General features: G+C 45.1%; 2 protein-coding genes across 3 annotated transcripts in view; both read left to right on the plus strand.

Moving 5' to 3' along the window:
* The first annotated feature begins 163 nt into the window (after positions 1-163).
* Positions 164-1,843, plus strand: LOC311610831 (C-C motif chemokine 2-like). The gene is made up of 4 exons (XM_084862345.1): positions 164-331; positions 666-676; positions 943-1,241; positions 1,611-1,843. Exons 1-4 carry the CDS (start codon positions 256-258, stop codon positions 1,714-1,716), a joined length of 492 nt encoding a protein of 163 aa, XP_084718471.1. The 5' UTR covers positions 164-255; the 3' UTR covers positions 1,717-1,843.
* An 8,204-nt stretch (positions 1,844-10,047) lies between these two features.
* The window catches only part of LOC311611060 (C-C motif chemokine 2-like), a 42,188-nt gene continuing 31,753 nt past the window's right edge, over positions 10,048-20,482 (plus strand). The window contains exons 1-3 of one of the 2 annotated variants that reach the window (XM_084862793.1): positions 10,048-10,229; positions 11,038-11,167; positions 11,534-12,035. In XM_084862793.1, the coding sequence (XP_084718919.1) occupies positions 10,154-10,229; positions 11,038-11,167; positions 11,534-11,639 (312 nt within the window). In that variant the 5' untranslated portion in view covers positions 10,048-10,153 and the 3' untranslated portion in view covers positions 11,640-12,035. Of the gene's footprint in view, positions 10,230-11,037; positions 11,168-11,533; positions 12,036-20,482 lie in introns of those variants that run through there. The other variant, XM_084862794.1, reaches the window with a different exon arrangement.

Here is a 20,482-nt window from a genome sequence, read left to right on the forward strand (position 1 = left end):
AAACCCCACTGCTTCCTCCCTCCTTCCTGGAAATCACCCAGGTTGCTCCACTGGCTCAGCACATATCGAAGTTCCATTCACTTCGTCATTCATTGAGGGGGCTGCTATCCGGGTTTCTCCACCCACCCCACCCACCCCGGTTCCCAATAAAGGAATGCAGAGCAGCTAGAGCAGCACAGACACTCACAGGCTCAGACACCAGCCACTATCTCTCCAGCCACTCTCTCCTTGAAGCTCGCCTCCTCGCCCTCCAGCATGAAGGTCTCAGCAGCCCTCCTGTGCCTGCTGTTCACCGTGGCCGCCCTCACCACCCAGGTGCTTGCTCAGCCAAGTAAGAGCCCTCCCTCCTTCCCTTGGAAGCACATCACCCCATCTCTGGGTGATCTTGGCCCATGAGAGCATAAGGGGAATCCCCAGGCTCACTTTAACAACAAGGTCAGGGAACTCGGGGAAGGATGAGGCATGCGCCTGCTCGCACAGGTGCTCCTGGGCAGAGGCAGGGTGAGAAATCCAGCTGCAGAACCCAAATCCAGCCCCTGTAAGGACTCCAGCTGTGGAAATACCCCCGGGCACACACAAACTGTCGTCACCGCCTGAGCTCCTTTCAGCAGTATTTGGAGGGCTGGGGTGATCGCAGAGACGGACCTCATGTGGTGGGTGTGAAGGTACAGTGAAGGTGAGTGAAAGAGCCCCAGCATCTGGACTGTGCTTCATTCAATCCAGTTTCCTGAGACACGGCTCAGCAAGAGGCAGTGGGCATGAGGAGACTCATGGCCAGGCGGAGGTTATGTGGAGCCTAAAGGGGGACCCATAGTGGGGTCCCTGACCTTCCTGACCACAAGGGTCTGCATTCTTAGCTCCTCCTAGTGACACTCCAGGGAATTAGGTCATTTTAGCAGCTCCCCTGCCCTCCAGTAGCAGTGCTCTATGCCCATGTCACAGCACAGGAAACTGAGTCAGTGTGACATCCTAGCTCTGCAGGATCCACAGAAGTATTGGAATCAAATGGGTTCTACCTCTACTCCTGATTTCCCTTCGCCTTCTCCTAACTACTTCTTTTCTGCTCCAAGTAAGATAAAAAAAAAAGTCGAGTCCATCCTAAAATGCTTTCTCTTTATAGTTCTTTTTCGAGACATTATCCCAATCTGCTGCTACAGTTTTACGGATAAGAAGATCCCGTTGCCAAAGCTGGTGAGCTACAAGAGAGTCACCAGCAGCAGTTGCCGCAGAGAGGCTGTGATGTGAGTTGAGCCCCAGCCCTCCCTAGTCCAGTTCTTCCCCAGGAAAAGGGAGCCTCAAACCTTAGAGTCAGAGAGGGAACCACCTAATCCAGTCCCCGAGGTGCCCAGTGGGAATCCTGAGGCCAGGAGGGAAAACCTGACTCTCAGCATCACTCTCCACCCCACCCCGGTGCTTATTCAGACCATGCCAGTGTCTTCCGCCAGAGGTCAGGATGGCTTCACCTGGGTCCTTTAGGGGAGCATTTGCCCTGAGTTCCCTCCTCCCTCTTCTATTAAGTTCCCAGGGCAGCTACTTAGAGACAACTGAGCTACATGGCTAGGCTGACACCTCAATGGAACTGCATCTAACTGTGCCCTCTCTCCCCACAGCTTCAAGACCAAACTGAACAGGAATATCTGTGCTGACCCCCAGCTGAAGTGGGTCCAGGATTCCATGAAGCACCTAGACAAGAAAACCCAAACTCCGAAGTCTTGAATGCCCACTCCACAACCCAAGAATCTAACCCTAATTTATTGCCTCCTATCTGTCCCTAAATGCCCTCCGATATTATTTTATTGTATTTTCAAAGAATATGAGCTTTGTTTATTGATATGAAACATGATGTCTTTTTTTTTTCTTTTTTTTTTTTAATAAGTTTTCATTTTTCATATTATTACAAATGTTCCTTCCCCCTCCCCCCCCCCCACCATTGCTCTCCTCCACCAGGTTCCCACCCCACCCTCTGCCCTTTCCCCTCTCCCCATTGTCCTCATCCATAGGTGCACAGTTTATGTTCAGTCTCTTCCCACGCCCCCCTCTCCCCTTTTCCCCAAGAATCGTCAGTTCACTCCCCTTCCATACCTCTGATTCTATTATACTCAACAGTTAATATTGTTCATCAGATTTTTTTAATTTCCTTGGTTTTTAGATTCACTTGTTGATTATTACGTATTTGTTGTTCATAATTTTTATCTTTGTTTACTTTCTCTTCTGAAAGAACCCCCTTCAGCAATTCATATAATTCTGGTTTGGTGGTGATGAACTCCTTTAGCTTTTTTTTATTAGTGAAGCTCTTTATCTGGCCTTCGATTCTGAGTGATAGCTTTGCTGGGTAGCTTATTTTTGGCTGTAGGTTCTTGCTATTCATCACCTTGAATATTTCTTGCCATTCCCTTCTGGCCTGCATGGTTTCTGTTGAGAAGTCAGCTGACAATCGTATAGGTGCTCCTTTATAAGTTACTACCTTCTTTGCTCTTGCTTCTTTTAATATTCTCTCTTTATCTTTTGCTCTTGGAATTTTAATAATGATGTGTCTCGGTGTGGTCCTCTTTGGATTCCTTTTGTTTGGAGTTCTGTGCACTTCCTGGACTTGTAAGTCAAATTCTTTCACCAGGTGGGGGAAGTTTTCTGTCACTATTTCTTTCAGTATGTTTTCGATATCTTGCTCTCTCTCATCTTCTGTAACCCCCATAATTCTGATGTTGGTTCGCTTGAAGTTGTCCCAGAGGTTTCTTACATTATCTTCAATTTTCTGGATTCTCTTGCCTTCTAGCTTCTGTGGAGGAGTGTCTTCTGGCTCTTTATGTTCCAAATCTTTGACTTGATTCTTGCGATCTTCCCTTCTGTTTTTAGGACTCTGTAGAATATTTTTTATTTCAGACAATGTATTCTTTATTTCTTGTTGATCCCTTATCATTTCTTGTTGACTCCTTATTAATTCTAGTTGATCTCTTTTCATATCCTCATAGGCCTTATCCATCTTTTCTAGGAAATTCTTGAAAAACCTTATAAGCGTAGATTTGAACTCTATATCCAGACGCTTTTTGTCCTCCATTTCTTTCGTTTGTGATCTATTTTGTTGTCGCATTTCGCAGTTACAGATGGGATGGGGTTTCAGGGTGGAGCCTGCAGCTTTGGCTTCCGTCAGCCCCGCCCTATGCGGGTCCTTCAGTGCTCGCTGCCGGTGCCTCTGAGAGAAAGGTGCCCTCGATTTTCGCCTGCTGCCAAACAGTCTATGCTCTCCCCCAATGAGCCCGGTATTGGGGTTCAGTTCAGTTGGAAGTGGAGTTGGAGGTGGCGTTCACAGCAGTCTGGAGCCCCAGTCTCCTTCCCGTCAGGGCAATCCCGCGGCACAGCCGACCGTCCCTTCTCTGTGCGCAGTGTGCGCGTCTCCGGGACCTCCTTTCTCCGCTACCCCGGGGTTCCGACTTACAGCCCAGCTCCCTATGGCTGAGCCTGAGTCCCCGGGGTCTGGCCCAGAACTGGGGTTCAGAGCAGTCAGGGGCCCAGCACAGTCGGAGTTTTATCTCCTTTCCGCTAGGGAACGCCCGCCAGGCACTCGGCCTCCCTCCTCTCTGGCTCCGTCCTCTCCGCGCGCCGCGTGTCTCCGTACCTTGGGCTTTTACAGCTCCTCCGCGCTTCCTTCTGGTTTTCTCCTTGCTTCTTGTTGTAGGATTTCCAGTCAGTCGACTTTCCTGTAGTTCTGGGTAATGTCCATTTTATATTTTAGTTGTATTTTATTAAAATTGTTGTGTGCGGCTGCGGCTAGTTGCCTACCCGAGCAGCCATCTTGGATTCTCTCTGAAACATGATGTCTTAAGTAATGCTAACCTCATTTAAGATATTGATGTTTTAAGTTTCTCTCCCATGGACACTGGTATTTGTTAGACATGGAGACTTTGTCTAAATTGCTTCCCTCAGGGGGGGTGCCCTGCAGTTCCACCCCTGAAGTGGCATGAGAGTCCTTGCAACAATCATGAATACAAACACGTGTTGTCTTAAATTCTAAGGCATTGCTAAAAACGTTATTATGGAGATGTAATAATTACTCTGGAGCAATTTATATATTTTTGTACAAAACCTGACTTTTGGTGTTTTCTTGAAGGAAGTTAAAAAGCTGAGTATTTGCTTGATAAGGACGGAAGGGCAAGGCTTCAGAGGACAGGGCTCATGTTTTGAAGGAATGAGGACATGGATTGCCTTGGTCTTTCCCCCTGGGGGCTCATCTGAGTGCCTAGACAGAAACCTTTAGGGCAAGACTCAATCAGGCATTCTACCCCTGCCATTCCGGCCCCAACACCATCTGCCCAGGTCCCAACTACCCTTGTGACTCCTTTAGCAAGAGTCCCACCTCCATTTCTTTTCTTAGAGTTCCTGAGCCACCCCATAATATTTCCCCTAATCGATTGCAACAACCCCCAACCTTTCCACATTCAATTAATTCTCCAACTTGGAAAAATACAGACACTGCAGACTTTTGGAAATCAGGGGGAGAGTTAATCATCATCAATAAAATGGTTAGAGCCAAAACCGTTTTGGCTCAGTGGATAAAGCGTCTGCCTGCGGATGAGAGGTCCCGGGTTTGATTCCGGTCAAGGGCATGTACCTTGGTTGTGGGCACATCCCCAATAGGGGGTGTACAAGAGGCAGCTGATCGATATTTCTCTCTCATCGATGTTTCTAACTCTCTCTCCCTCTCTCTCCCTTCCTCTCTATAAAAAATCAATAAAATATATTTGTAAAAATAAATATAAATAAATAATAAAATAAAATGGTTAGATTAGAATTTCATAGAGGGTAAGACTTGAATTTATCCTTGATGAATGAGAAGTGGGGGTTTTCTTCTTAAAAAAGTACAAGATCATTAAGAAAACAAGGAAGAGTGTAAGCAAATACCTAGAAAGTAAAAAAAAATGATGGCAGGTACATCAAGGAGGGAGAAAACTGCCCTAGCCAGTTTGGCTTAGTGGACAGTGCATCAGCCTGTGGAGGAAAGGATTCCAGGTTCGATTCTGGTCGAGGACATATACCTTGGTTGCAAACTCCTCCCAGGCTTGGGCCCTGATCAGGAATCAATGGAAAAATACCCTCAGGTGAGGATTAAATAAAAAAAAAGATTTTAATAAATATAATTTTTTTTTAAGAGGAACTGAACTGATCAGATTTCCATTGGGGTCCATTCTGGGTCAGGTGAGAGGGATGTTTAGAAAGGAAAGTTGAATGAACGACTGTGAATTTCAAAGTGGTTAATTAGTGCTCCACTTCATAAGTTAAAAGATGTTGAAAACATTCGCTCCACTGAAGAAGGACAGGCCAGAGTCGGAGGTCCCAGGTTCTGAGGTCACCAGATGAGTTTCAGGAAATGGAACTTAGTGGCTTCATGCACATCTGGAGAGACAGGGACAAGGGAGAGGCTTCTGCCATGATCCTAGCAGGAAGTGACGAGGACCTGACTATGGAGCCAGAGTCAGCCTTGGAAAAGAAAGAGGTGGGCAGGTGAAATGTTGAATGTGGTAGATGGAAGAGGCAGACCTGTGACCTAAGATACTGAAGTCCCTATCTCAACACACGTTTGAAGGAGTCAACTTCCCTGAAACCAGAATGTCCTCCCAATCACTATACCCCCATCCCCACCCAGGAGGCAGAATCATCCATTTCCACTGATGGGCCTTTTTATTCTAATGTCCCCCTAAAGTCTGTGTTCCCTTGCATGGTGTCTGACCTACCTGGGAAGTATCTGTCTGATCCACAGGTACACAGACAGACCCTGCTCTAAGAAAGCTGCTTTCTCACCCAAGCGAATGCATTTCGCATTCTACTAACCTTCCCAATCCCATCAGGAGATGGCTGCTGGGCCGAGACAGACCAGGCTCTGCCTCTGGAAGCCTGAGGTGCTAGGAGACCCTGGCTGGAGGAAGGACACGGGGGCTTTAATTGTGGAACTGGCACTGACCCAGCAGGCTGGGTGTTCTGAGTCTCCATAGATAAAGTGAGGCTAGCCTAGTGTTACCAATAGGAGCCCCATGGGCCCTAGATGTTAAAATCTGGGAGTGTGTCTCTCAGAAAACTTCCATTTCAACCAGCGGGAGCTGGAGAGGGAGAGAGGTGATTCCACCATAGCTTCCAGTCACACTTTCTAAACGGCCCTGATACATCAGTCAGCAGACAATTTCCCGGCAGCGGTGTATAGCACTCACTGCCCCTCATGCCAGGTCCAACCCCTCCCTGCCTCTCTCCCTCTCCTGCAGTCTATAACCTTAGTCTCCGGTCATGAGTCAACCTCTAATTGCAGCGGATGCCAAGAGGCAAAGGGAGTGGAGTGCGAACCAATGGGCCCTCTAATGCCAGGCAGGTGAGGTGTGGGGTCTGGAAGGAGGGGAGGCCAAGAGATGGGTGCCTGTGTGCTAAAACTCCCAAATAATCTGTTCACACTCCCATTTCAAGTCACATCTATTTATTTTGAAGAAATTTGGAATCCAGCTCAGCCTGGGATTCCTTACTCCTTGCATGATGAAATGTGAGCACAAAGCATTGGCCACAGGCCCAGCTTGAGGAGAGAATGTTAAGTATCGTGTATTGATTTCCTTCACTGCCAGCAGCCTATTCCAGGAAATCTGGGCTTTTTCTATCATGCTAAAAAGTCTTCCAGCCTCAGCTCATTGTCAAATTCCAAAGCCACTTCTACATTTTTACTATCTGTTACAGCAGCACCCTACTTATAGTTATACAATTCTGTATTTGTTTTTTTATTGTAACTATAACAGGTTATTATCAAACTAATGTCTTAAAGCAACACAAATATATTATCTTAAATTCTGGAGGTCAGAAGTCTTTCTGGAGGCTCTAAAGCAGAATTCTTTTTTTTTTTTTTTTGCCTTTTCCAATTTATAGGAGCTTCCTGAATTCCTTAGATCGTGGCCCTCTTCCTCCATCTTCAAAGCTTCATTAAATCCACCCATTTCTCTCTCTCGCTTTCCATGTCTGTCTCTCTCTCTCCTCTACTTCTGTCATCACATCTGGTCTCTGATTCTTACTATCCTTCCTCCATCTTATAAGAACATTTGTGGGCGGAGAAACCAAGATGATGGCATAAGGTAAACACCTAAATGCAGCCTACCACAACAATTTTAAAATTACAACTGGAAAACAGAGCAAATATCGCCCTGAACCACCAGAATGCTGGCTGAGTGGAAGCTCTAACATCTAGGAAGGGAAGATAAAGGACGCAGACCCTCAGGAGCTGTGGAGGTGCGGAGATCTGTGCTCGCAGAAAGGGTGGCTGCCAAATACGCTGCTGGCATATTTGAGGCACACTCGGAGAGGGTGGGCAGCTAACTTGCAGCTAGCTTTTTTGTTCAGGAGGAAAACAGAACCTCCCTATTGAGCCGAAACTGGTTTGGCTCAGTGGATAGAGTGTTGGCCTGGGGACTGAAAGGTCCCGGTTTCGTTTCTGGTCAAGGGCATGTACCTTGGTTGCGGGCACATCCCCAGTAGGGGGTGTGCAAGAGACAGCTGATTGGTGATTCTCTCTCATCGATGTTTCTAACTCTCTATCCTTCTCTCTCTTCCTCTCTGTAAAAAATCAATAAAATATATTTTTTTAAAAAAACCAACAAAACAAAACAAAACAAAACAAAACAAAACAAAAACTCTCTATTGCACTGATAGCCAGCTCCAGTCAAGAAGACATTGGATTGTCAGGCAGTGGGCAAAACTCTCTCACAGGTGCACGAGGCTAGCAGCCATTACTGGGGGACACAGGAACAGGACCCTCTTAGGGCGGGGCTGACAGGAAATGAAAGCTTGTCTGCGCCACCCCGAGACTCCACCCAAGATGAGCACAGAAGCCCACCCAGTGGCTAGCTTTCTCGATCTGGAGAAAAACAAAACCTCCCAACAGCACTGATAGTCAACTCTGATCCGGGAAGAAAATGAATGTCAGGGAGCAGGCAAAACTTGAGAACAGCCTTCCCCCAAGTGGTGCACATGCCAGCAGCCAGTGTTGTGGGACTCGGTGAATAGAACCCTCTTAAGGCAGATTTGGCAGGAAACCAAAGCTTGTCTGTGCCACTCTGAGACTCTGCCCCATCCAAGCTGAGCACAGAAGCCCTCCTAGCTGAGACACTGCTGATCCTCACAGCCAATTGGCTTGGAGATCAACTCTCCCCAGTGATACCAACAACAAGCAAAGCTTAACAACAAGACTGCACACACAGCCCACAAAGGGCTTCTCCAAGACTATACACTTCAGGTAACTGGGAAAGCTGAGCTACTGGGCCCTGCAAGGACACCTAGCACACAAAGCTACTCCATCAACTCAGGGAAGCAGCTAAAATGCAGGGAAGAAGCAGGAAACAAAGGAAGGAAATGGAGGAAAGCAAAAGAATGGACATAGAGTTCAAAACCACAGTTATAAGGTTTTTCAAGAATTTCCTAGAAAAGGCCAATAAAATAAACAAGACCTTTGAGGATATGAAAAGGGGTCAACTAGAAGTAAAGCATACACTGACAAAAATAAAAAATATTATACAAAGTCCTTAAAACAGATGGGAAGTTTGCAAGAATCAAGTCAAAGATTTGGAACACAAAGAGCCAGAGGACACTCCTCTGCAGAAGCAAGAAGAGAAGAGAATCCAAAAAGTTGAAGATAGTGTAAAAAGCCTTTGGGACAACTTCAAGCAAATCAGAATTATGTGGGTCCCAGAAGAAGAGAGAGAGCAAAATACTGAAAATCTATTGGAAGAAATGTGACAGAAAACTTCCCCCACCTGGTGAAAGAAATAGACTTACAAATCCAGGAAGCACACAGAACCCCAAACAAAAGGAATCCAAAGAGGACCACACCAAGACACATCATAATTAAAATGCCAAAAGCAAAAAACAAAGAGAGCATATTAAAAGCAGCAAGAGAATAGCAGTTAGTTACCTATAAAGGAGCACCCATACGATTGTCAGCTGATTTCTCAACAGAAACTATGCAGGCCAGACGAGAATGGCAAGAAATATTCAAAGTGATGAAGAGCAAGAACCTACAACCAAGATTACTGTACCAGCAAAGCTATCACTCAGAATTGAAGGCCAGATAAAGAACTTCGCAAATTAAAAATATATATAAAGGAGTTCATCACTGCCAAATCAGAATTATATGAAATGCTGAAAAGTATTCTGTAAGAAGAAGAAGATGATAAAGATAAAAATTATGAATAACAAATATGTAACTATCAACAAGTGAATTTAAAAACCAAGGGAATTAAAAAATCTGATGAACAGTATCAACCGGTAAATATAATATAATCAGAGGTATAGTAAAGAAGTGGAGTGACGAATCTCGGGGAAAAGGGGAGTGGAGGGGCAGGAAGAGACTGAACAAAAACTGTGCACGGATAGATGAGGACAGTGGGAAGTGGGGAAAGGGCAGAGGGTGGGGTAGGAACCTGGTGGAGGGAAGCAATGGAGGGAAAAAAGAGGAACATTTGTATTAATCTGAAGAATAAAGATTTATTTAAAAAATAAAAAATTAAAAAAGAACATTTGTGATTATATTGGTCCTGTCTGTATAATCCAGGATAATCTCAGCATCTCAAGATCCTTAAATGAATTATATCTGCAAAGGTCTCTTTACCATGTCAGGTAACATCTCATAGCTTCCAGGGATAGGACGTGGGCCTTCTTGGGAAGGGGTTATTATTCAGACTACCACGGCTAGGGACCAGGCAAAAGAGTACAGGGTGGGCCAGGGCGAGCCCCACATGCTTTCCTTCCCCCTTATCTTCTGCTTCCTTGCTTCTGTTATTTTCTGCACAGTTTTCACTTCAGAGAAAGCAGAATTCTTAAGAATAACACATTTGGTTCCTGTCTGTCGTCACTTTGAATATAACTGTGCCCCATACCGCCCCCCCCACCACCACCACCACCATTTCCCTTCCAAAAGTGCCCGGGTCCAAAACCCCATGCTTCCTCCCTGCTTCCTGGAAATCACCCAGGCTGCTCCACTGGCTCAGCACAATTCAGAGTTCAGGTTACTCCACCCACCCCTGGTCCCAATAAAAGGAATGCAGAGCAGCCAGAACAGCACAGAGACTCACAGGCTCAGACACCAGCCACTATCTCTCCAGCCACTCTCTCCTTGAAGCTCATCTCCTCACTCTCCACCATGAAGGTCTCAGCAGCCCTCCTGTGCCTGCTGCTCACCATGGCCGCCCTCAACACCCAGGTGCTCACTCAGCCAGGTAAGCGCCCTCCCTCCTTCCCTTGGAAGCACATCACCCCATCTCTGGGTGAACACGGCCCATGAGAACAGAAGGGGGATCCCCAGCCTCACTTTAACAACAAGGTCAGGGAACTGTGAGAAGGACAAGGCGTGAGCCCGGTCGCACAGGTGCTCCTGGGCAGAGGCAGGGTGAGAAATCCAGCTGTGGAACCCAAATCCAGCCCCTTTCAGGACTCCAGCTGTGGAAACACACACACACACACACACACACACACACACACACACACACACTGTAGTCACCGCCTCAGCTCCTTTCAGCACTATTTGGAGGGCTGGGGTGATCGCAGAGAGGGGCCTCATGTGGTGGGTGTGGAGGTACAGTGAGGGGGGGGGAAGAGCCCCAGCATCTGGACTGTGCTTCATTCAGCCCAGCTTCCTGAGACACGGCTCAGCAAGAGGCAGTGGGCATCAGGAGACTCATGGCCAGGCATAGGTTACGTGGAGCCTAAAGGGGGACCCATAGTGGGGTCCCTGACCATCCCTGACCACTAGTGTCTGCATTTTTAGCTCCTTCTAGTGACATTCCTGGGAATTAGGTCATTTTAGCAGCTCCCTTGCCCTCTAGTAGCAGTGCTCTATGCCCATGTCACAGCATAGGAAACTGAGTCAGTGTGACATCCTAGATCTGCAGGATCCACAGAAGTATTGGAATCAAATGGGTTCTACCTCTACTCCTGATTTCCCTTCGCCTTCTCCTAACTACTTCTTTTCTGCTCTGATTAAGATAAAAAGAGTCAAGTCCATCTTAAAATGCTTTCTCTTTGTAGGTCCTTCTCCAGATAGAGTCATTTCCCCAACCACTTGCTGCTTTTCATTCATGAACAAGAAGATCCCGATGGCAAAGCTGGCGAGCTACAAGAGACTCGTACACAGCCAGTGCCCCAGCGAGGCTGTGGTGTGAGTTGAGCCCCAGCCGTCCCTCGTCCAGTTCTTCCCCAGGAAAAGGGAGCCTCAAACCTTAGAGTCAGAGAGGGAACCACCTAATCCAGTCCCTGGAGGTGCCCAGTGGGAATCCTGAGATCAGGAGGGAAAACCTGATCCCCAGCATCACTCTTCACCCCAGTGCTTATTCAGACCATGCCAGTGTCTTCCGCCAAAGGTCAGGATGGCTTCACCTGGGTCCGCCAGGGGAGCAGCTTACCCTGGGTTCCCTCCTCTCTCTTCTAATTAGTTCCCAGGACAGCTACTTAGAAACAACTGAGCTGCAAGGCTAGGCTGACACCTCAATGGAACTGCAAATAACTGTGCCCTTTCTCCCCACAGCTTCACGACCAAACAGAACAAGGATATCTGTGTTGACCCCCGGCTGAATTGGGTCCAGGATTCCATGAAGATCCTAGATAAGAAAACCCAAACTCCAATGCCTTGAATGGCCACTCCACAAACCAAGAATCTAAACCTAATTGATTTCCTCCTAACTGTCCCTAAATGCCCTCCGATATTATTTTCTTGTATTTTCAAAGAATATGAGCTTTGTTTATTGATATGAAACATGATGTCTTAAGTAATGCTAACCACATTGAAGATATTGATGTTTTGCCGAAACCGATTTGGCTCAGTGTATAAAGCGTTGGTCTGTGAACTGAAAGGTCCCAGGTTGGATTCCTGTCAAGAGCATGTACTTTGGTTGTGGGCACATACCTGGTGGGGGGTGTACAGGAGGCAGCTGGTTGATGTCTCTCTCTCATTGATGTTTCTAGCTCTCTATCTTTCTCCTCTCCCTTCCTCTCTATAAAAAATCAATAAAATATATTTTTAAAAAAAAGATTTTGATGTTTTAAGTTTCCCTCCCATGGACACTGGTGTTTGTTAGACATAGAGACCTTTGTCTAAATTGCTTCCCTCAGGGGGGCTGCACTGCAGTTCCACCCCTGAAGTGGCATGAGAGTCCTTGTAACAATCATAAATACAAACACATGTTGTCTTAAATTCTAAGGCATTGCTAAAAACATTATTATGGAGATGTAATAATTACTCTGAAGTAATATATATATTTTTGTACAAAACCTGACTTTTGGTGTTTTCTTGAAGGAAGCTAAAAAGCTGAGTATTTGCTTGATGGTGAGGGAGGGGCAAGGCTTCAGAGGACAGGGCTCGTGTTTTGAAGGAATGAGGACGTGGATTGCCTTGGTCTTTCCCCCTGGGGGCTCATCTGAGTGCCTAGACAGAAACCTTTAGGGCAAGACTCAATCAGGCATTCTACCCCTGCCATTCCGGCCCCAACACCGTCTGCCCAGGTCCCAACACTGTCTGCCCAGGTCCCAACTACCCTTGTGACTCCTTTAGCAGGAGTCCTCCCCCCACCCCATTTCTTTTCTTAGAGTCCCTGAGCCACCCCCAATATCTCCCCTAATCAATTGCAACTACCCCCAATCTTTCCCCATTCAATTAATTCTCCAACTTGGATTAATACATACACTGCAGACTTTGGAAAATCAGGGGGAGACTTAATGACCGTCAGTAAAATAGTTAGATTAGAATTTCATAAAGAGGGTAAGACTTGAATTTATCCTTGATGAATGAGAAGTGGGGGTTTTCTTCTTTAAAAATTACAAGATTATTAAGAAAAGAAGGAAGAGTATAAGCAAATACCTAGAGGTTAAAAAAAAAAAAATGATGGCTGGTACATCAAAGAGAGAGAAAACTGCCCTAGCCAGTTTGGCTCAGTGGACAAGAGCATCAGCCTGTGGACAAAAGGATTCCAGGTTCAATTCCAGTCAAGGGCACATATCTTGGTTGCAGGCTCCTCCCAGGCCTGGGCCCTGATCAGGAATCAATGGAAAAATATCCTCAGGTGAGGATTAAAAAATAAAATTGAATTAATATGATTTTTATTTTTAAGAAGGACTAAACTGAGGTCCGGAGGTGAGTTTCAGGAAATGTAACTTAGTGGCTTCATGAATACCTGGAGAGACAGGGACAAGGGAGAGGCTTCTGCCATGGTCCCGGAAGGAGGTGACGAGGACCTGACTATGGAGCCAGAGTCAGCCTTGGGGAAAAGAAAGAGGTGGGCAGGTGAAATGTTGAGTGTGGTAGATGGAGGAGGCAGTCCTGTGATCTAAGGTACCGAAGCCCCTTCCTCAACCCACGTTTTAAGGAGTCAGCTTCCCTGAAACCAGATTGTCCTTCACCCCATAGGTATCCCCCCATCCGCACCCACGAGGCCGGAATCATCCATTTCCATGGATGGGCCTTTTTATCTGAATGTGCCCCTAGCGTCTAGGTTAGAGTATTGCACTCCCATTCAGCATGGAGCCTTGGCCTCTGAGAGAGTCAAGGACTACAGGTAGACTGGGACTTCAATGTATCAGGAAAGTCCCAGCTGTCATTTGTTGGGGGCATTATGTTGCCAAGTATGTTGGAAGCAAAGACTGAAGAAGACTTTAACTGTTCTACCTGGAGAATAATGTTTGAACCTTCTATGAACCAGAGACAAGCAACGACAGCCATCAAAGAAGGCCACGCCCACAAAGCTGTGTCCAGAGTTACTCAAGAGTAGCGATGGATGAGGAGGAGCTGGCCTGAAGGTCGATCTAGGGGCCCTGGACAAGGGAGCTCCTCCTGAGAGCAGGATCAGAGCCCCCAGCCTGGGAATGGGATTTACACAGAAGTATTTCAGAACTGCTGTAGTCAGTCGCTGCTGGCTGTCCTGCAGTGAGGGTAATAATAGTAATTCTCTTGTTCCTATTCCACCAGGCACCTGGGTGTGTTGGGGATAAATTGTTCACTTTTTTAAAGTACTATCATTTTTTTAGTTGGAAGCTATAAAATTTACTCCTATATGGCCTTATCTCCTTTTTTAAAACTGTGTAAGCTTTACCCAGCCCATATGACTCAATGGTTGAGCATCAACCTATGAATCAGGATGTTAGGGTTCATTCCCAGTCAGGGCACATGCCTGAGGGCTCGATCCCCAGTAGGGGGCGTGCAGGAGGCAGCCGATCAATGATTTTCATCATTGATGTTTCTATCTCTCTCTTCCTCTCATCCCACTTATAATTTACTAACTCATCCATTACTTCCTCTCTGAAATTAATTTTTTTTAAAAAACTTTTTTAAAAAAATTGTGTAAGTTTTAAAAAACTGTGGTTAAAAAAACCACATAACATAAAATTGATCCTGTTTACTATGTTTAAGTGTACAGTTCGGTAATGTGCAGTATTTTAACACTGTTGTACAATGGATCTCAAAACGGTTTCATCTTGCAAACTAAACCATTGAACAACAACTCTCCACGTCCCCCTCTTCATGGCCCCTGGCAACCATCATTCTATTTTCTGTTTCTGTACGTTGAGTTATACCATATTTCTCTTTTTGTTGCTACCTTACATCACTTAGCATAATACCCTCAAGTGTTAACCATCGTATAGCACGGGACAGAATTTCCTTTCCCTGTAAAGGCTAAAAAACATCCCGTTATGTGACTGCACCACAGTTTGCTCATCCATCCATTCCTCAGTGGACACCAGACTGCTTTCACCTTTTGGCTATTGTGAATAATGTTGCCATGGACACGAATGTGCACATATATCTTCGAGATCCTACTTTCAGTTCTTCTTCATTTTTACCCAGAAGTGGGATTGCTAGATCATGTGGTAATCCTATTTTTAATTTTTGAGGAACTGCCAGACTTGTTTCCATAGTGGCTGCACTATTTTGTATCCTATCAACAGGGCACGTGGGTGTCAGTTTCTTCACAACCTCTCTAACACTTTTTTTCAAATAGTAGCCATCCTGATAGATATGAAGGGATATCCCATTTCAATTTCCTTTCTCTAATGATTAGTGAAGTTGCAAAAAATAATATAGAGGGCTTTTATTAACCCTTGCAGAGCTTTCCCTAACGTTAGCACCCTACTTTCTTTAGGTTTTGTAAGGTTTATTGCATCTCTGCTCCACATATCATCTTCAGTATGTGATCCAGGTTGAAGGGAAGCCTCACCTGGGACATGCTAACCTCATGGTAAAGAGGGGGAAAGCCATAGTGGAAACATGAGATGATAATGTCTGCACAGAGATAACATGTGTAACTTCTGCTCACAGCCAATTGACCGAAGCTAGACTATTCATGCCACACAGAAGCCGTGTTCATGAGACATGGCCACAATCCCTTGGAGGCCCAGAACATCTCTTATCCTGAGTACCTGGAGGACTGCTAGGACCTCACCTCTCTCCTATTTCTGAGATGGTCATCTTCCCTCAAGTCCAATACTCAAGTGCTTCCTGGAAGCCAATCCACTCTCTCAGGTTTCAGTTCAGAAGAAACGGGAGTGTTTGGGGGCAACTTTTTTAGGAAGCCATCAGCATCACTCTGAATCTGTCTCCAGTAGCTTTTTATCCACTGCCCCTCCTTAGTTTCTTACTCTTAAAAATGACAACTAACACTCACTGCAATTGTGTCCTAGACTTCTAGACAGTCTCATCCCACTTAGGATTTACTAACTTGTTCATTACTTACAAAAATGAGGTGTTTTTATTATCTTTCCTTTTATAGATATGGAAACTGAACCACGGGATGAGTGGCTTTCCTATGGTTGTCCAGCAAAGTGAGCAATGTTACAGTCCTTTTCTTTTATTGTTATTATTTTTAATCCTCATCCAAGAATATGCTTATTGATTTTTAGGGAGGGAGGGAGGGAGGGAGAGAGAGAGAGAGAGAGAGAGAGAGAGAGAGAGAGAGAGAGAGAGAGAGAGAGAGAGAGAGGTGAGAGAGAGAGAGAGAGAGAAAGACATTGATGTGAGAGAGAACATTGATTGGTTGCCTTCCGTATGTGTCCCCACTGAGGATCAACCCTGCAACCTTTTGCTACCTGGATACAATTTTTTTCTTAAACATGTCACTCAACTGCCTCTTGTTTCCCAAGATTTCTTGGTCCTTGTTCCGCAAATAAAACAATTAGAACAATGTGGCTGTAAGGAGCTTCAGGCCATGCATGAAGTTTGTATCCGACAAATACAGGATGTGGATAAAGCTACTTGCTAAATCTGTGCTCATGGCAGATGTTGCATGTCAGTCCAGGCACCATAAACTCAGACCCAAAGCAAGGTCCACAATTCTCCCTGAGAGGTCTCACTTGGCTTCTCTCACTAGTCAAGAGTAAATAGTATCTTAACAAGTCCCCTCCTAAGCTCATAATAGGCCCTGCTAAATGCAATGTGGTACCCTGAGTTGCATCTTAGGAGAGAAAAAGGACATCAGTGAAAACACTGTTGAAATCCAACTGAAGCCTAGAGTTTGGCTTATAGTAATGTACCAAAGTGGGCTCCCTGATGTCAAGAAATGTACTATGGCTCTGTACCATCTACATATAAAAAGCCAGCAACCATAATGCTGGACCGACCAGAGACCAGAATACCAGAATCCCTTGCCCAGGCTGGCCCTGACCTCTCCCCCGACCCCCACCCCCTTAGATAACGTGATAGGGTGCAAGTTTGAAGAGGGAAAGTCAAAGACATAGGGGGGTAAGGCCTTAAGGGTCTGCGGGGCTGGGTGATGGGTCTGGAGTAGGTTTTCAATAGGAAGACTTGATTGGAAAACGGCTCAGCACAGTACCTTTCTCATCGCGACCAGGACGTGGACTGAACGGGCAGTTATCTCCTGAGTGCGCTTGGGATGGACATGCTCACAGCAGCGGCAATGCTCCCGAAACTTCACTGATTCCAAATAGCAAACAGCTGTCACCGCCAAAACAGAAAAATCCTCCCGAACGAGAGGACCTGCACGTTGCAGCGGGACTGAAGGAAACACCACTTGAGCAGCTAGAAAATCCGGAGGAAGTGTGCAGCCAGAGGATTGTGGGATTGTGGAGGCCGAGTGGGCGCCTAGGGCTCCAACGTGAGCCTGTTGCTGCGCATGTCCATAGCCAGCCCTATAGGCCCAGGTATCACAGTATTTGGACGTGACTTCTGGCGGAAAGTTATTTCCATGGAGGTTTGCTGATCCCTTGCAGCAGGAAGATCAGAATGAAAGGTTTCATTCGTTACCTTGATTTGAAGCGGAGGAAAATGGGATAGTGACGAATGAGAAACTTCGGGGACAGTGAAGGGCAGTTTGTCCAGGCGGTTGAGAGCTAAGAATTAGAGTTTAATTGGGATAGAAACCCTGCTAATAGCACCTAATGCCTGAAGTCAGAGCACTCTCCTTTTAGGTTTTCCAGTTCAAGTTTTTGGAGACTGCCTATTGAAACATTGGAAAGTGTTTGGATAGAAGCCCATAAGTATTAAGTACTTGCTGTGTTTACCATGCTTCGCTCTCTGTAAGGAATATGGAATAATGTTAAATGCCTCATGTTCTCAAGGAGTTTGAATTGTGAAATAAAAAATAAAGAGGAAATATAAATCTTAAAAATAAAAAAGAAGCTTGAGTTTTAGGGGCGAAATCAGACAGGCAGGTAGAGGGCTTAGGGATGACCAGTCAGGCAATTGGGCGAGTGGTTAGGAGCCAGCGGCCCGGATTGCTAGAGGGATGTCCCGAATTGCAAGAGGGTGCAGGCCAGGATGAGGGACCCCTGCCCCCATTCACGAATTTCATGCACCAGGCCTCTAGTGTTAAAATTGAGAAAAACGGATTCCCCAATCTGAGGAACAGAATAAAAAATGAAGATTCCCAGAGACCTATGCAACACCGTCAAGTGTACCATTAAACACGAATGAAAGACCCACAAGAAGAAAAAAAGAGGAAATAACATTTGAAGAAATAATGACTGCCTACTTCCCAAATTTGGTGAAAATCATTATCTTATACATCCAAGAAGATCAACAAACTCAAAGTAGGGTAGACTCAAAGAGATCCATATCAAGATATGGATATGGATCAAAGTCAAAAACTAAGAACAAAGAGAAGATATTGAAAGCAGCAAGAGAGAAGAGATTCATTGCATCCTGGGATCCTCAATGAGATTAACATTTAATTCTCATAAAAAAGCCATAAAAGTAAAAAAAAATAAAAAAAAATTAAAAAAAAGGAATGGCATGTCATATCCAATATGCTGAAACAAACAAACAAACAAAAAATTTACTTCGGACAAAAATATCCTTCAGAAATGAAGATGAAATGAAGACATTCTTGGCCCTCAAAATATCCCAAACAGAATCCTTCAGGTAAAAGGAAAGGGCATCAGACAATAATTCAAAGACATAAAAGTAAAGATAACCACATACATAAATATAAAAGGCAGTATGCATTTATACTTTTATGTAAACTATTTTTTCTTGCATCAAATTTAAAATGCATGTGCATAACGCAATAATTATAAATCTATGTTGAGGGGAATGCCATGTATACATACATAATTTGTGACCATAATATCTTTAACGTGAGGGAGGGGGTGGAGCTCTGTAAGATTCAAGTTTTCATATACTATTGAAATTAAAATTTTGTAAATACAAACTAGGTTCTGATAAATTACAATGATAATGGTGATCCTCAAAGCAACCACGAAGAAAAATAACTCAAAAAATATGATAAAAGAAATAAAAAGGTACACTAGAAACTACTATTTATCATCAAAAAAAAACACAACACAAAATAGTCATGGAGGGGAAGTGAATTCTGTAAGATGATCACATAAGACATATCTCATATTCTCATATCTTCTCCTCAACAACAGCAACCTTACATCCATCCTGGACAAAAGTGTCTTTTGGGGAGCTGTGGGATCTAGCACCATTTGCAGGGGAACTGAAAAGAGACTAGTCCACTCATTCGTCAGGTAAAAGGCACACAGATCTTGTCTCTTGCTATAGAATTTGCCATGGCACAAAGATCAGTTCTAGCCGAAACCGGTTTGGCTCAGTGGATAGAGCATCGGCCTGCGGACTGAAGGGTTCCGGGTTCAATTCCGGTCAAGGGCATGTACCTTGGCTGCGGGCACATCCCCAGTGGGGGGTGTGCAGGAGGCAGCTGGTGGATGTTTCTCTCTCATCGACGTTTCTAGCTCTCTGTCCCTCTTCCTTCCTCTCTGTAAAATTCAATAAAATATATATTTTTTTTTTAAAAAATCAGCTCTAATCCCTCTCGGGTGTGGTCCCGGAGGCCCTGGAGAACACTGTAGGTAGGCAGTCATCCACAGAAGAGACAGCCTTTGTAGAAGTCCATATTTTCAGCAGAGAAAAGTCAACACACCGCTGGAGCGAAAACAAACAAGTTCGGGCACATTGGAGAGGATAGAAGGGACAGTTTGACGTTACTGACATCACCACTCCCCCAGGGCACAACTCAGTGCCAGAAGAGACCTAGAACATTATTTCTCCTGAAGGGAAAGGGGAAGTGTGGAGTGAGCTTCCACCATGCCTCAGCTGTCCTGAATGCTACCACAGACACCGTTTCTCTCCTGCCCCATCACAGTACTGAGTTGTGAGCTGCGTGACTGGGAGGCAAGAAGAGACTGGTAGAGCAGCAAATAGAACTTTTGAAAGGTAATAAAGAGAGACAGGCCTTATTAGCTGCATGGTGAACTCCATCAAGTAACCCCCCACAATCCACTGCAATGGTCTCACTTGCAGATCCTGCTAACCAACCCCAGATACCCTGAGTGTGGCTAGTTCCCCGTGAGTGCTGTCAGCAATGGTGAGAGCGAGCTTTGTCATACATCTTATGAGCGTGCACAGAAAGCTGGCCTGAGTCAGTGGCCAGGGAGAGACCACAAATGTGAACTTTAGCTCCGCCCTTGAGAAAGCGAGAGAGGCTGGCAGCACTGGCCTGGTGTTGCGGGATTGAGAGAAGGGATTCAAGTTTAAAAGTTCTGCCACAAGATGGAGCTAGAAGCATGGAGTAGGCGTCTGTATAAAAGTTCTGAGAAAGCCTCAAAATCCCTAGCAAGACTGATGTGTTTCTCTCCAGAAGTCAGTCAGTAAAGACTGGAGCAAGTAACTTTCACTTCAGATTTAAAAAGAGAAATACAAGGTTTCAGGAACACACACAAAAAAAATTTAAAAATGTAACACCACCAAAGGATTACAATAATCTTCCAGTAACTGACCCCAAGGACAAGAGGATCTACAATATACATAAAAAAGAACTCAAAATAGCCATTTTAAAGAAGTTCAATGAGCTATAGGACACTATGGAAAGACAGTTCAACAAAATCAGGAAAAAATACATACATAAAATTAGAAGTCTAACAGATAGAAATCACACCAAAAAAATAAAACTTTTGGAGCTGAAGATGCAATGAACGAAATAAAAATAAATGCAGTAGAGCAGGGACCGGT

Source organism: Pipistrellus hanaki (assembly GCF_964339955.1).
Source record: "Pipistrellus hanaki genome assembly, chromosome: 16".
NCBI classification, from domain to species: Eukaryota; Metazoa; Chordata; class Mammalia; order Chiroptera; family Vespertilionidae; genus Pipistrellus; species Pipistrellus hanaki.

Excerpts from the sequence above, each read along its gene's own strand:
- LOC311610831 (XM_084862345.1), top strand. The coding sequence starts at position 256 with ATGAAGGTCTCAGCAGCCCTCCTGTGCCTGCTGTTCACCGTGGCCGCC. Across the intron at positions 1,242-1,610 it reads TGCCGCAGAGAGGCTGTGAT|CTTCAAGACCAAACTGAACA; the intron begins GTGAGTTGAGCC and ends CTCTCCCCACAG.